At 31.5% G+C, this 17,743-nt stretch overlaps 2 protein-coding genes across 2 annotated transcripts in view; both read left to right on the forward strand.

The window, feature by feature from the left end:
• Neb-cGP (ATP synthase membrane subunit K, mitochondrial) overlaps positions 1-17,743 on the forward strand; it is a 230,645-nt gene that overhangs the window by 165,620 nt on the left and 47,282 nt on the right. The gene's annotated exons all lie outside the window — the stretch shown is intronic.
• Vsx1 (Visual system homeobox 1) overlaps positions 5,069-17,743 on the forward strand; it is a 57,868-nt gene continuing 45,193 nt past the window's right edge. The window contains exons 1-2 of the mRNA XM_036376843.2: positions 5,069-5,385; positions 7,699-8,525. Of these exons, the coding sequence (XP_036232736.2) occupies positions 7,904-8,525 (622 nt within the window). The 5' untranslated portion in view covers positions 5,069-5,385; positions 7,699-7,903. The remainder of the gene's footprint in view (positions 5,386-7,698; positions 8,526-17,743) is intronic.

Below are 17,743 nucleotides of genomic sequence, written 5' to 3' on the forward strand. Positions count from 1 at the left end.
TTCCAATTCAATATACAATTTTATAAAAACTTTTATATAAAAATTATTTATGATAAAAATATTTGTAACGGCCACTTTAATTCCTAGAAGTTTTTTACATAATTGTTGTTTTTCTGTTAACTGATGTTTAAAAATAATAAATTCTCAATAAAAAATAGAATTTTTAAACTATGAATGAACCGTTTCTCTCTTTAAAACTTTTCATTTTATTTAATTTTTTTTTAATTACAAATTTTTTTTTAAAGAGAATCTGATTTTTAATTTAAAAAATATTAAGAATATTTGCTAATTTATTAGCTGGCATATTATTGAGAAAAAATTATTATTGATTTAAGAAATTAACTAAAATTCGAACTTCGTGTTATAATTTAAAAAAATATCCACGTATACGAATAATAAATAAAATAATATTCTATAAAAAAATTAAAAAGGAAAAATTTCTTATTTTTAAATAGAAAATTCAACAAAACTGCAAAAATATTGCGTTTTATTTCTTATGAAAGAATAAAATTAAAATTTTATAATTAATTCTATTTAAAATTTTTTATTTTCAAATAGAATATTTACCAAAAATGTAAAATTATTGCGAATTATTTGTATGAAAAAATATACAAATTTATTTTTTTGAAAAATATACTTTTTTTATAAAAAAATGTAAAAATTTATTTTTTTGAAATATATCCTTTTTTTATAAAAATTTATTTTTTTGAAAAATATACTTTTTTTTAAGGAAAGCTCCAAATTTTCTTTCTCACCTATTAATTAAAAAATATATTTGTAAGCATTTCTGCAATAGCACATGTGTAAAAATATTTCGAATTATTTTTTATAAAAAGCTGCATAATTTTTGTTTTGAAAAAAAAAAATTCTTTTGTTTCAAGAAATACTCAAAAATTTTACTCAATTATTAATTTAAAAAAATATTTCTAAACATTTCTTCAATATACATTTAAGAAGATATGCAAATTTTTTTGCACTTTTATTTAGAATTATTAATTTTTTAGTACTATTTTTAAAGTTTAAAATGAAATATATACAAAAAAATTTTCATCAATTAATCTATTACTGTTATTTGTATAATTATTTGCATAATTCTTTCAAGCATAAACACTTCGCCATAATATTTTTACCAACAACATTAAATATTTTATTATTACTTTTAGAAAGTAAGTAAAAATTATCTAATATATGATAAATCTAAAAAAAAATCTACCAGTGTAACTATTTTTATTATTTGTTGGTATATTTGTGTATAATTATTTTTATAACTCTAACATATTTTCTGCATACCAAAATATTTGCGCTCCTCTTATTGAATCTTAAGCGCCACATATACATATATACAAATACATATGTATTTATGCATATATGGTTAAATATACAAGCATACTCTTCAGTTTACTCGAAATAATCCATTTTAGTATTTTTTCCGCTTTCATGCAAAGCAAGAAATTATAAAAACAAAGCACTACAACAACTGAAAACAGCATTGCTTAAGTGGAAAACATTATCATGAGTTATTAAAACAAATATGGATGCAAAAGCAAAGGCAAACGCGTGAACAAAAATGAAGTGCAAAAACGTAAAAAGGATTTTTCTATCTACCTGAATCTGTATAAAGATGAGAACTTAAGTAAGTGCCTTTAGATGGAGGTATAAAAGGAATTTGGCACGCACATACATACATATGTATATATATTAATATATACGTGCACATATATATAAATGCATATGTATATATATAATATAGTTGAGTATGAGGTGGTAATGTTTACGCGTATGTGCGTGGATGTGTGTATTTCTGCCTGCTGCTTGTTTGATTCTCTCTATGAACATATAAATGCATTAATTTTATATAAAAACTTATTTGAATAGTATGGAAATATCTCACAAAGCGGTACTTATGATTGTGAGGACTTTTGAGTATATATTTTATTTAAAATCATTTTGCTGAAAATGGCAAAAATAATATTTGTAAAAAAAAAGCATTTGCATTCTATTAATATTAAAAGCATTGGCAAATGAACACAAATTATTATATAATACTATATAAGAAAAATATAATAATATATAAAGTTCGTTATTTTTGTAATAAGTGGAAAACTAAACATAATGTATTTTATAACTTTTTAACTCTAATTAGCGCCATTACGAAGCTGTAATATGTAGCTTACAATATATTCCGGTTTACAAAATTATACAATAATTATAAATACAGAAGTGAATAACTTAAAGCAAATCTTATATTATTCATAACAAAAACAAAATAAAACGTTAACTTCTGCTGCTATAATACCCTTCACAGCTGCATGTTTTATAGCATAAAAGAGTATAAAAAATCTTTATCTTAATGTAGAGCGGTCAGTTTATATGGCAGCTATATGCTATAGTGGTCCGATATCGGTGGTTCCTACAAAGCAGCACCTTGGTGAGAAAAGGGCGTGTGCAAAGTTTCTAGCCGATATCTCAAAAACTGAGGGACTAGTGCGCATATATACAGACGGACAGACAAACGGACAAGGCTAAATCGACTCAGCTCGCCACGCTGATCAATTATATACATACATATGTATATATTGTACTTTGTATTTTTTTAGATTTATTTTTGCCATTTTATATAATATATATTATTTAAAGAATTAATTAATTAAAAGATAATTGATTTATTTTTATTAAAAAAAAATTTATTTATTTTATTTATTTGCATTTTTAGGTAAAATTATGAATAATGAAAGCAAAGTTACAAAGAAAAAAATGTATTTGCACTGGCTAAACAAATTTTGAATTATATAAATAAAATTTTTTTCGCAATAATAAAAGTTATTTTAAAATGAAAACTCAATTAAATAATTAATTTTCAGTTTCATTAAAAATTTTAAATTATAAAAATATAGTACACAGAAAAAAAAATAAGTTTTTACTATTAAAAAATATATGTATACGTACATACTATTTACTATTAAAAAATACGTATAATATGTATATTTTAAAATAAAAAAAAATTTTGAAGAAAACAGATAATTAAATTAGCATATAAAATTTATTTCATTACAAACTGTAAAATTTATGCATAAAAATTTTAACGAAAATTTTGCACAAAATTCTTTTTAAAAAGAATTACATCTAAAGTACCATATTAGCGCTATATATATTTTAGAAATAATTTAGTTTCATATTATTAAATTTTAATAAATGCACTTTTGAACATTTTTCTAAAATTCCGTCGAAATTTGTTTTGATACGAACATTGTAAAAAAGTCCAAAATAAAAAACAAAATGATTAAAGGCGCAGTCAAATTTTTAAATTTTTTATATTTCCTAGCATATTTTTAATTTGTTATAAAAAACGTTGAAAAATTTTAAAATGTACATCGATTATGGTTTTAATGGAAATTTCGAACAAAAAAAAACTGCATATAAAAGACAAATAGAATTATAAAAGCAAAAAAAATTAAATGTATTTTTTAAATTCCCTAACAAATTTTAAAATTAAAAAAACCAAAAAATGTTGAAAAACTGTCGTCGAAAATTGTTACAATAGAACTCCCGAACAAAAATCGATAAAAAATACGAAATATTTAATTATTATTGGTGCAACCAATTGAAGGTAATTTTATAAAATTAAACCTTTCATATATTTTAATAGAAGTTTCTTAGCAAAATCTATAGTAACAACAAAACTTATTTTTGTGGCAATCCAATCGAGAAAATTGTATAATTTTAAGCATATTTTCAGATTTTTATTTAAAAAATGTTTTGAAACATTTTAAAATTCCAATCAAAAATTCTGTTAGTGGAAATAACATGCAAAAGTAAATTTTCACAGTATAAAACAATTATATATTTTCTAGCATAAATTTGTTTTATTTTTATTTAAAAAATATAATTCAAAAATTATTTATTTAGAGAAAATAAAACCATGAAAATGTTCAAAATTACTAATACATTCAACACAAAATAACGCAATTTAAAAAGTCTAAATTTCACATTAAAAATAATGATAATATTATTGTAAAATGAATCATTATTAATTAAGCCTTTAAGCCAATTGAATATCGCTTATTGCAATTTAACTTCCAACAAATATTTTGTAATTGATATTTTCTGCTTAATATTACAAATAGCCATCTAGAATGAAACTAATATTAATATTGTTAAGCTAATCTACGCAATATATATATATACATATGCGTTTATGTACATACATATCCATGGTACATGCATAACTACCGATGAGCATCTGCATAGAAAATTCACATTAACACGAATTTAAGTGTGTTTTATTAATAGCAAAGATATAAGAGAAATTACGCAACAACAACAACAACATACAATAGAAGCTTGCTAAACATTTACACTTGCTGCGAACCACAAATGCTATGCCACTACGGCTACTTGCCGCCTCGCTGCTGCTGCTGCTGCCACGACGATGAGTTAATTTTCCACTCTACGAAAAATCACATGCGTTGTTGTTGCTTTGTAAAGCTTATAAGAAATTGCTGCACGACACAGGCGAGACTGTGGTGGCGACGTCGGCGGTGCCGGGGTCCTGGCAGCGACTTTTCGGTCAGTAATTAAACGCAAACAAAAGGCAAAATCAAATCAGCCTGAAAGTTGAAGCACAAACACAGCCACACGTACACCACTGTACGCACACGCATAGTGTACACGTAACGGTGTGACCTTCCAAAGCGTGTATGAACACGTTGCTAGCGCCGCTTGTGTGTGTGAGTGCGATAGCAATAGCAAAATGGAATTTTCCAATTGTGGATTTGGTAAGGCGAAATGCTAATTGGAAATATTACTCCTCAAATTGGAATAACTGTGTGCACACTGTGTTAGAATGAAACAGCAGGCAAAGCGTAAGCTATCACACTCACGCTTTACCGTTTTATAGCAAGCAAAGATGGCGCAGACGAGTCTTGCTTGCTGAGCAACCTATTCACTCTTGTGGACGGAGCGTGTGTGTTGTTTTTGCTGTAGTGTGTATGTTGCTGTTGTGACTGCTGCTGGCTGCTGGCAAACAGCAGACACGGTGTCAGCCTCCGCTCAGTTCCGTTTGGTACTTTGCTGTGCGCGTTGTTTCGAATTCGTGTTGTGCTGTGTGGCGTTGAGGCAACCAACAGCCGTCGCTGTCGCAGTTGGAAAAAGACACCAACCACAACGCACGTGTGACGCGCACCAAGTGAGACGAGTTACAGTTCGAAAAATATATATAATACATACATATGTATGTGTACACTTAGCGGGACGCAGCAACAAAAAAGTGGCAATTACAGAGGTGAATTAGTAATTAAAGCGAAGCAAGAAATAAAAGACGAAATTTTAATGAAAAACCAAGAAACGGCTGCGAAAAGTGACTGTTTTAATAAACACTGTTATGAGGTAAAAGATTTTGAGCATGAAAAGTGAAGTGAAAAATTTTTAATTTTTATTGTTTATTAATTTTTTATGCAAAATGGCGTAATAAAACACACAAAAAAATTATAAAAAGTATAATAATATTTACATAAATAATTTAATTATGTATTAAGAAATTAAAGAAAAATAGTATAATAATAAAAATACTATAAATATAAAAATATATATTTAATTGTTAAAAATAAAATAAATAAATTTAAAAATAAAAACATTGAAAAAATTTAATTGAGTTAAAATTACAAATTATAACTTAAATAATTTCTGCTTCAAAGCACAAATAAATAAAAAATATGCTAAACTGCGATTAAAAATTAAATAATAATAGTATTACAGCAAACTAAAATTTGAACAAAAATTTAAAATTACTTTAAATAAATTCTTTGTCTTTTTTAAAATATTATAACTTTCAATGGAATGATTTTAATAAAAAGCTTCGTAAAAATTATGTTGATAAACTAAAAACATTCAAAATAAAATGAAAAAATAGCTTATCCTTAATTACTCTTAATAAACAAAACACATCAAAAATTATAGCAAATAACTGAAAATTAAAAAAAAATTATTAACAAATAAATAAAATAAAACAAAATTGATGAGCTCAAGAAAATTTCGAAAGTGAAATCAACAAAGAAGACAGCTGAATAACGAGAGCAACTATTAAGGAAATATATTGAGTTCAATATATTTTATCTTATGAAAATTTTCAAACTTCACCATTGCTTTAATTAAATTGCTTGCACAAAAAAATAAATTTTACTCATTTATGTAAATATAATGCGTGTAAATTGAAGCTAGAAATAACATAACAGCAAACATGTAAATAGAAAAATTAAAAATCTCTAACCAAAATTAATAAAAACTACAAACTACAAATTTATAAAAACATATTTACCCAGAAAATTTTAAAAAGTAAGCACTCAATTATAAATAAAAAAAAATTACAAACACTGGGTGCAAGCATTTAACGCAAAAAATATGAAAATTTACTTGAAAAATATTTTAAAAATGGGTATTTACTAAAAATCACATATTAACTAATGCACAGGTGCTGGTGTTCGTGAAAGCTGCTTTAGCTCGTTAATAACATGAGGCACATAATGGGAGACATTTAAAAGCATAAATAAAAACGAAAAAGTGATAAAATAATAAAATATGTAAATAAACAAAGAAACATGAATAAATAAATAAATAAAATTCGAAATGCCTAGAAAACGAAACATATTTTCTTTTGTTAAAAAAAAAGTTCAGTTATTGCATTATATTTATATTTTCATACATTTGACTCAACTTTTCAACAAACATATAGAGAGATAACAAAGTTTAAAAGTTTTCGAGCCTATTAAAAATTTATATGCAGATGACACTTGCACAAAAAATAGTATTTTTTTAAACATGAGAGAATAAATTGAAAATTAATTTAATTTTATGCAAATTATTGCTATACTTATTTTATCAATTGTTTATACAAAATAAAAAAAAAAGGTTGTTAACCTCTTTGAATTGTTTTTATAAGTTAAAATATTTGCATATTTTAAGAAAAAAAATTTTATTTAGGATTTTTGCCAAAATTTGATATATAAAATCAGAGTAAAAACTAAAAACTATGATTTAAGTTTTAATTTTTTTTATTTATACTTCAAAACTCACCAATTTTCACTAATTAGGCGATGCAAAAATTCTGTATATAAAAAAACGAAATGAAAATATAAATTAAATATTGCACTTAAAAACAAAATTTAATTAACAATTTTGTTATTTTAAAATTTTAAAACTTTTACATTCGTGAAAAAAGACTTAAATAAATTGCTTGCATTCATATATATATAAATATCTTCAAATGAAAAATTCGAAATGAAAAAATTAATATAAAATTTCACTTAACAAAATTTATTAAAAATTTTAAAAAAATTGCATATAATTAAATATTTATAAATAAATTTTAAATTTAAATATTATAAATATCTTTAATCAAAAACTAAAATAGTTTTTAATTAATAAAATATTTTTTTTAATTATTACAAAAGTGACAAACGAAAATTAAAAAAATAGCAAATAAAAAGTAATAAATTTGTATGAAGCATAAGAAAATAAATAAAAATAAAAAAAATTGTTGATAATAAAGCATTTTGTATGAAAAGTTAAAAATATAAATAATAAAAAAAAAAAATAATATTAACACAAAACATAACTCTTAAAAATGCCATAAATATGTACTTCAAATTAAATTCTAAATAAATATTTACTTGTATGCAAAATTTAAAAATATTTCTCTCCTAGTTAACAGTTCTCCAGTGCAATTAAAAAACAAAAAACTCTTAAGTAAATATGACAAGAAAAAACTGAAGTGAATTCTAAATACCAAAACACAACTTAGATAGAACACTCCAATAAAATAGTAAACAAACGCGTAGTGCTAAAAAAACACAAAAACCAACAACACGCTTAAACAGTAACACGCGCAACAAATTTGCCGTCGGCAAAAATGCAAGCAACGAAAATGCGCACCCCCTTCGCCATACAGGAGATACTCGGCTTGGGTGTAGGCTCGGCAGCTGCGGCTGCTGCCGCCAACTATCAGCAGGCGCAGCAACTTAGTCAACAGCAGCAGCAGCAACAACAGCTGCAGCACAGTCAGCAGCAGCAACAACCATTGCAACTGCAACAACAACAATCACCTACTTCACAAACTCAGCAACCGCAACAGCAGCAGCGGCATAGCAGCACTACAACAAACTGCACACCGCCACCACCCGCCGCTACACCCACCGCCACCGAATGCAATAATGCACCACTCTCACCTGCCTCCTCGCACGGTCGCCCGACACGCGATTCCCGTTCCATATCGCCCGATGTGACGCGTCTGTCCGCGGCGGCTGCTGCGGCTGCCGCTACCGCGCACTGTCAACTGCCTATTTTCAATCCAGCGAACTTTTATGCAGCAGCCGGTTATGCAGACCATGCGGGGCAGCTGAATGCGGCACATCATCATCACATGACGACGTTGGCAGCAGCGGCGTACTTGCGTGGCTTTTTGCCGCCGGGCTTCAGCACGCCGCATGAGTTTCGCGGACACTTTCAGCAGCATTTTGGCAGCCAATTTGCGGGTGAGTGTGAGTTTAGTGTATGTTACTTGGATATTATTTTTAGTCGCAAGAATTTTTTTTCGCGAAAAGTCAGTTTAGCGACTTTCAAAGTTTTTCGAACCGTTTATGAGCTCAAGGAAAATCTTTTCCTCAACGAGTTTTGCCGAATATTTATAATTTTTTGACTTGTCTGAGATTTTGTTTACAATAGGATCGTGCTTATTGACTGTCGCCGACTGTTTTTCTTAATTTATGATTTGATCTCAATTTTATGTGAAATATGCACTTCGAAAAGGTACGACGGTATGTAAATATAGATTCAGAAGTGGTCTACCGATAGATATAGTTTAACGTAGATTCCCTTAACTGAGAACTAATGAGAACTCATTTCAACGAAAAACTACATAATGTTTCCAAGACAGTCGGATTTACTGTATTGGATATATAAGCGGCCAAATCCTCAGAAAAGCTTTCAAATGCTTTCATAATAAGTTTTCTACCACTTTTGTTTACTACCAATAAATATTTAACATAAACTCACGAAACTTCGCAGTTCTCATTTAACTGAAGTTTTCGACAGTTCAACTTTCTTGTGGCGACCGAATTTTTGTATTGATCCGTAGATGAGTTCGTTGAGTAATATTATTCGTATAACCATTATGAGATTTATGTTGTCAAATGTTAGCTTTAGTTTTAAAAAGTTCGAAGTACGATTTTTAAGCTCGGGAATCGAAGTATTTTTTAGATCTCTAGCTGATTTTAGATAGGAAATCTCAATAAGGCTAATACAGATTAACAATACGACCAGAATCCGATACAGCAATGAGAATAATACGAGGAATTCTTTAGTTCGAACAAATTGATACTTGCTACCTAAAAAATGAAAATGTAAGGTTTCCCACTAAGCTATAGCAAGAAAACGCGAATCAAGCTACTTAAATCTGGATACCTAAACAAAACTGGCGGTGCAGAGCTTCAAGAGTGTCCGAGGAACCCATAAGGGTAACATAATCTCAGGTTGTTCTGCATCTGATACTCCGAGTAGACTAATACCAAAAAGATTTTAGTCCGGATACAGCGGTACTTGTTGTTATTAATAAAAAAAGAGTTCTAAAAGACGTTCTTTAAAGCGGTATGCAAGGCCGCACATAAAACTGATGCTATGAAACCTAGAGATTCCTTGATCCACGCAACTTGGTAGCAAAAAATATGAGAAAAATTAGCAATAGTGGCCCACTGTCACTCTCTATTAGCTCTACAGTGACATTGCTTAAGAATCCTAATTTAAAAGTGATAACCCCACTACCGCCCCCTCCCACAGCCACTGGCAAGTGCAAAATCGCAACAATGTCGAGCTGACAAACTGTAGTGAAATATAGGGGGGAGCGGCGGAGAGAGCAGACATGACCATAAGTGCAAACGCAGCTAATTAGAAATCTTAAAAGACACTGCGGGAGAAGCGTTGGCGACGCAGAGCCGTTGTAGAGCCAACAGGCATGCAGCAAAGTCTTTGGCATTTTAATCTGAGCATTGCGTTATTTTTGCAACTTTTTTGCACAATCGTGCTTTTTTTACACTTTTTCTGGGTTTTTGTTTTTGTTGCACTCATATACTTGTATAACATTGTTATTGTGTTAGTCACACGTAAGATCCATTGGGTGCACTTGAACGAGCCTCAATGTCTCTGGCATCAAAATGTCTGCATTTATATATATGTGTGTGCATGTGTAAGTAGTGAATTCGCCTTTGAGCTCGTTGTTGTTGTTGCGTTTTGAAGACACTGAAGTAGGCTAACTTAGAAAAAACCACAACAACAGAAACAATAGCGAAAGTGCAGTGCAAAAACAAAAAAGTAGCACAAAGGCAACAACAACACGCATAGGCAAATGAGCACAAGAAACAAAAACAAAAAGTTGGTAAAGCAACAATGTCTGTTGTTGTCATGGAATTTTAGTTACAAAGCACAAAGGCAGCCTATGAATACTCTTCGGAGAGCTTATGAATATGAGTTGCAGTGCAAAAGGCGCAATAGTAGGTGGCTCGGCTGTCTCGCCGACTTGTTGGCTAGCGAAAATGCGCACGGCTACATAACCAGACATGAATACATCATTATATGTATATCTAGTTATGTATGCGACTGCATGTGGGTGTTGCGGCACACGCAGCCAAGTGATAATGACGCCGGCGTGACTTGGCGCGGCTTGGCTTGGCTTGAGCAGCGCTCTAATAAGCCTCATATGATGCATTTAGTAGGCGTGAAATTGCTTGGATGAGTGCTTGTCGTAAATTTATGAATAAATACAATATAATATTATTTGCCAGAAACTATTTGCTTGCGTTGAGGGGGCAAGGAGCAAAATAAAAGTATATATGAATCTGGTAAATTAATATACCGGCTTTTAAGATAGAAATTAGACTAATTTTTAATGCTAAAGAATTTTAAGTTATGTCAGGTGAGACGCGGTAGCTCAAAGTATGTTAAATGATGTAAGAAAACAATTCCAAGCTTTAGGTATATGCAGAAGTCTGCTAGTCTGCAAGCATAAGTTCGTCGAGCTTGAGCGCAAAGAATCTTATACTACAAAGTCTCCCACTTTCGCTGCTGTCGTTTCTGGAAGCAGTAGTTAAAGAGAGTAGCGTCAGATTCCACAACAAATACTCCAGATCATCTGTGTCACATTCTTAAGTTACCAAAAAAAAAACTTTAACAACAATGACTACAGAAGATCCAAGCGGCATGCGAAGATCAGTAATCCCAATTATTAGCACCAGCTTTCACAACAATGATTCCAAATGACTCGAGTCGGATTAAATTAATACTCGTGATTTTATACTTAGAGTGTTCAGAGCTTTCGTACCCAAATTTTATGGACGGTTTCTCACATATTAAGGTCGCTGATTATTGTAGTCTTTAAAAATTCATTTTGCCGATTTTCCAAGGCAATTACTCATGGCTACTTTGAGTCAAATGCTATCCAATGTCGCGATTGACGACTCCACAGACTTAGGTTATAGGGGTTTTAGCGTATAGAAGGACTTCCAGTTCAAAAAGTTTTGTTGTAGTACCATATAGCAATGACATGACAACGAGAAGAATAAATGAGCTAGTTGTCTGAGCTACTTAAGTGGGTTTCAATTTTCGGATTGCAAGTTCAAGTAACGAAAGGAAGCTGGAGTTCGACTATTCAAGATCTATTATTGATCCGTGGATTTGTTTATCACGCCTTAAAGCGCACACGAAAGCTAGAGCTTAGAAGAGCTCACGAGTTCGAAAAGAACTGAACTTATATTGAGTCTATGTTGAGCGTTATCTTTATAATAAAGAAAAGTCTATATTTCTGAAAGTACCAGTAAAGTGCTGGTGAAAAAACTTCACTTTCATCAACTAATTATTTTAATGAGCACAAGCACCTGGCAGAGTTGCCACCAACCAGGTATTTGCTAATTAAAAAATACCGTTGAGTAAACTACAGACAACGAGCAGATAAATAAAAAAAAAGTATTGCTAACAAGCTGTGACTAATATGTATGTACGATAAGTACGCAACACGCCGCCAACCATAATTTGTCTGCAGACTGTCAGTCTGTTGGTTGACTGTCATTTCAACTAGCACACTGCTTATTAATCCATTCCAACACGTTGACATGCGTCAGTTTGCCGCTAATTAAGCAAATTAATATATCGATGTGACATGGCACACACACACACACGCACCTGCGCACAAACTCAACAGCTAAGCAACTAATAGAAGCCAAGTGGGTTCTGCAAGCGCGGTTAGGTGCCAAAGGCAAAGAGCCGCCTTAGCGGCGACCGAGCTGGCCCCTAAAGGGTAAGTTAATCAGCTATTTTCGCTGGATCTGCTAAATATACGTGCATGTATAACTTTTACATTTTTTTTCTATCGAATATTTATGCTTTCAGGGATTTGTTGAATTTTATTTTCACCTGCCTGCCGTTTGCGCTAAAATTAACTACCAGGTTGCGTCAACTAATATCTCAATTTCTCACTGTTACCCAAATTACCTGACTTTTTTTCGCTAACTTTAGCTAGAAGTAAGCTTTCCGCAGCAGCTGTTATGGCAGGCACTCTGCAGCGCCGCTGCTCAGAAAGGTGTGAAATGGTAATGTGTGAATTCATATGTGAAATAAGCATATGAGGGGAAACACACACACACACATATATATATATATACATATGTATGCGCAGAGGAATTTGTTAGCTCATGACTGGCGTTGAAGCGAAGGCGCTACTGGTTTGAGGCTGAGGGGAGGTGCCTTAACGTTGCGTGAATGAGTAACGTGTTATGAAAAAGAAACATGAAAGAAATGTAAACTTAAAATATCAACCATTCGGTGCCAAATATGGCGGTTCATGCGCTGCTGATTCAAGCTAATGAGTAAATTGTGAGTACAACGACCTCTGTAGTGAATTAGAGTGAGAGGTAAAGTGGCTTGTACAAAAAAATTACTCAGAGAAATTACGCAAATACTGAAAGAGTAAGATATTTGAGGTCCGAAAGCTCTCAGTTGCTACAGAGCTTTTCATTTTCTTGTGGTTATATAGAAGTGTAAGCCTTGCAAGCCGCTATTTACTTAGCCGAGGCGATATTTCGGTTTACTATTAAGCTCCTAAAGCTGTTCTTATAAAAGTATGACTTTCGGAAATTACTTAAAAACTAAGAGAACATGATCATTTAGCTACAAAAGCTGACAGGTGCTCCACAGCTTTCTATGTAAGAGGTTGTTCAAATGTGAAAGCTTCTGCAAGACTTACAAGTCGTCTTTTGCTTAGCTGTGGCAATATTTCGCCAGCTTCTAAGCTCTTTAATTTTTTATACAGAAGAATGACACTCAGAAATTACTCAAATACTATAAGAGTTAGATATTTGTGCTATAAAAGGTGTCAGATTCTCCAGAGCTTTCGTTTTTTTGTGATTGTATAAAAGTGAAAGCTTTTGCAAGACTTGTAAGCTATTGTTTGCTTAGAAGAGGCAGTATTTCTGTTCACTTCTAAGCTCCTATGGCTTTTTGAGCTACAAGAGCTGCAAAGTACTGCAGAGCTTTTAATTCCAGTGATTGTACAAAAGTAAAAGTTTTTGCAAAGCTCGAGGCAAAATCTCAGTGAAAGCAATGCTTGGTTTACTTCTTCGTCCCGATCATAGGCACCAAAAAGTTTAGAAAAGAGTCTAACGTATAGAGAAGAATATTTATTTCTTATTAGACAAACAAACAGTGGACAAACGTAAAACAGCCACAATCCTTTTTTTATTCAGCTATCTTTCTCTCTAACTTTTTTATAGCACACCCAAAAGTATACAATTAACAATCACCGCAGAAAGCTTTCACCAAAAGCTTCATGCAAGTTCATAACGCTTAAGGATGAAGAGTTTTTCTTTATATTTTGATTAAATATGGACCTTTTATTGAAATAATAAACATTAAGAGTAGTTCCAGTTATAAAGAGAAGTCCATTAAGACCAAGTAAAACTATGAAGCTTGGGTAAGGTACTAAGCTTTGAGGTAATCTAAGTATATTTCTTATGCTAGATTTATGATTTCGGATTAGTTTGATGATTATAGCGGAAAAAAGTTGCTGTTAGAGCGTATTAAGCCACTGAAAGTTCTCAAATTGCGAGGTAGATATGTATATACAAGGAGGTAATATTTGCTCGAGAAACATATAAAAAACGAAATTTCTGAACAACTATTTTACTATCTAGCTCTTAAAGTATTTATATTTTTTTACATTTTTTTTTATATTATCCCTTTGCCTTAATAAATTATATTATCAATATTATTGAAGAAAATGCACAACAGCTTTCCCGGGTTTCACAAAAAAGTTACACTCTTCACTTTAAATGGCAAACTATTTAAACATAATTGCCGTAAGACCATAAACTTGAACTAATGATGTGCTTCGGCTGCTCACACGATAGTAAAAAGCAAATGATGACACTTTACAACAATCAATATTTACGATTTGACACCAACGCGCAACGAGTCAATTGGTCAATTTAACGAATTTCACATAAAAAAAAATTCACTATGAAAAACAACAGCAACAAACGAAAAAAAATATGTGAAAATAAATACAAACCCAAACTATATTAAAAAAGACAGTCACTGCCATACTATATATATATAAACACACGCCGACACACCTTCGTTTGCGCCATTACAACTGAAGTGTGAACTAGGCATTATAATATGCCACTAATAGGGGTTAGTTGCGCTTAAGTATTTGCAACATATGTCAGCAACAAATTGTGCTATAATAATATTGACTTTTCTAACGGTATAAAGGAAAGTCAGGCAAAGAAAGTAGACGGCAATTCTGCTTAAAAAAGAAGGTCTGAAAAGTATACAACTTTCCCAACACTCAAGCGTGACCATTAGCAGGCTACGTTGTGCTCTTCAGTACGGTAGCAGCCGACACTTGAACACAAGCAAATTGTTGTATAAACAGTTAGAAGAGGATAATGCAAGCGCATGCCAACAACAACACGCCAGATAACAACAAATTACACTGTAAAAAGGACACGCTTGTTGTTTTCTTGTACCTTTTTGCCTCAGCAAACGCAAAGCAAAGGTGTGAATGCCGCAACTCATGATGCGCACTTCAACGGCGGTTGATAGATAGTGGCTTAAAAAACTGCTGGCAAAATAGAGGATAATAGTGGCAAAAGTAGCGGTTAATGTTGTTGCAGGGTGCACAATGTTGTTAAGTAGCAGTGGTGTTAATATAAGCTATTTGTTGTAGTTGTTTTGAGAATAGCTTGTGGCATTTCTTCGCTGTTTGCTGACATTGCTCCTGTGGCTGTCCACCATTTGGGCTGGAGGTACACTCAATGACCACTCAAATGCAAGTATTTCTCATGGCTAGCATTTTGCACTTGTGGCGCGACAAATTGGCAGTACAAATGGAAACTTTTTCTATTTTTCTGTGTTGAGAAATTAAATGTTGCTCAAAAGTTTAATTTTTACAACTACTAAAGTGGTTGAAAACTTTTTGCTTTTTACTTAATATAATTAAATTCAGGATTTTTAGATTTGAATAAATTTTATAACTTGAGAGCAGTATCTTTGAACTGTACTGAACTTTACTTAGCATGTCATGAGATTATAATACAAGGTGCACCATCGTATAAGCTTTCACCAGGCTTACAATGTTCCAAACGCTATATAAAAAGTTTTTACTCCGTTCTTTATAAGTTCTTAGTAAGCTTACATCGCTCTTACAAAGTTTCGAAAGCTCGATATAGAACTGCTACTGCGTCCTTCTTTGGACTTAGGACTTTTAAGGTTCCGAAAGCTTTGTACAAAGCTTTTACCCGTTCTGTATAAGTTCTTGGTTCTGAAAGCTCTGTCAACAGTGTTTAACCCGTCTTTCATATATTCTTGGTAAACTTCGAGCTTAAACATCGAGCTTAGCGCTCAAAAAGTTGCGAAAGCTCTGTAAAAATTGTTTACCCCGTTCTTAATAAGTTAAAGATCTAAGATTTAAAATATTATATGATGTGAGCGATTTTGAGGTAAATATGATTTCTTTGAAGTTTAACAATTGTTTTAAGCTTTCAAGAGTGCTAAAAATTCGCGATATTTACTCAATATTTTTTCAACCTAAAAATCATCTCGATTTTTCAATTTTTTAATATTTAATTAACTTCACGTTTTCTAAGTTTGCTTTCTTGGTTTTCTGAGAAATTCTGGGCGATCTTATGTCAAAAATTTGGAATCTGTCATATCTTAACTGAATATACATACAAATAAGCTATGTTAGAGTGTGAAAAAGAAACCAAATGCTCTCTTTATCGCTCCATCTAACGTATCTATTAGAGACTTATTTGAAAGAGTTTTTAGTCGTGTCTGTGGCTCCATTACAATTTAAATATGCATTATTTTGTTGTACCAGACTCTTAAATAAACTCATAAATAATTTTAAAAATTTTAATTAGATAAATTTAAAATCAACTAAATAGTTTGATAGTCGGGTTTTCTCTCTGAGTGGTCTGAAGTTAATTGAGCGTGTCTGCTCTCTATGTGCTTAAGTCTTATACTAACACTAGTGCACTTAGAATAGAAGCTTTTTTCCATCCTCAGTTTAAATTTTTATAGATATAGAAGAGATATTCCTTCTTCCAAGAGACGGAAAAATTGTAGCTTAATATTAACTCCCAACGGTTAAAGTTTCTCTCTGTACTCCTACGTCCGATCTTATCTAGAACTCGTCTTATTTAGAAGCTACGCAGTTCAAGTAGAAAATTAGATATCAAGTATTTTTTAAACTTCGCAAAAAGCGTTGACGTCCAATATGACGAATACTTCAACTCGAATTAAACTGAAACTCCATCTGACATTATTAAGAACTAACAAGTGCATGAGTGGCATAACAACCAGCCAGCATAACCTAATCTAACCGTTGTATTTTCATTTTCTCTTTGTGACATCTTTTTACGCTCTTTTAATGCATTATGGAATCTATTTGCAAGACTTGTCATGTGAGTATTCATTTGATGCTCTTTAGACTTGAATATTTAAAAGCTGTTAATTAAGTTTCACGAACATTTTGACAAACTGCTCTTATCCGCTTATAAACAGTTCTCATAAGACCGTTATAAATATAAGAACGTGCTGAGAGCCTCTTAAGAAGTAGGTAGCAATAATTTTGATCGAACTAACTGTAAACAATTAATTCTCTTCCGACACACGAATGTCGTCGCACTCAGCAAATAAATTTTGAGTGCCTCAATAATTTTCTTCAGCCGACTTTTTTCTTTTCATTTCAAATCTTTATATATTTTGTACGATTTTCACACCTCATTTGCAAGCCAGGCAGCTGATACTTCACCTACAAACCACAACAATTGGCAAGTCCCCATTTCCTTTACACATACACGCACCTACTTAAGATATATACGCAGGCTATTATTGCTGCAATTAGAGAAAGAAATGTGTAAAATTACAAAAATTAAGTGGCGTATATTTACATTACAATCAGCGACGGCAAACGCCTACTGTTTGCCACCTTTTTCACACCTCATTTCGCAGAGTTACATATACAGCTAACACACATGGACGACACTCAATGTGGAAACGCCCTTTTCAAGTGCGATTTTCCTTTCCTAATAACGAAAACAATAACAACAGCAAGCTGGCACCTGAAAATTCACCAGCATTATTGAATACACTATTTGTGAGAAGAAATATAAGTATGTAAGTGTATGTTTGTGTGGGTGTG

The sequence above is a fragment of the Bactrocera oleae genome, chromosome 5 (assembly GCF_042242935.1).
Source record: "Bactrocera oleae isolate idBacOlea1 chromosome 5, idBacOlea1, whole genome shotgun sequence".
In the NCBI taxonomy this organism is placed as follows: domain Eukaryota; kingdom Metazoa; phylum Arthropoda; class Insecta; order Diptera; family Tephritidae; genus Bactrocera; species Bactrocera oleae.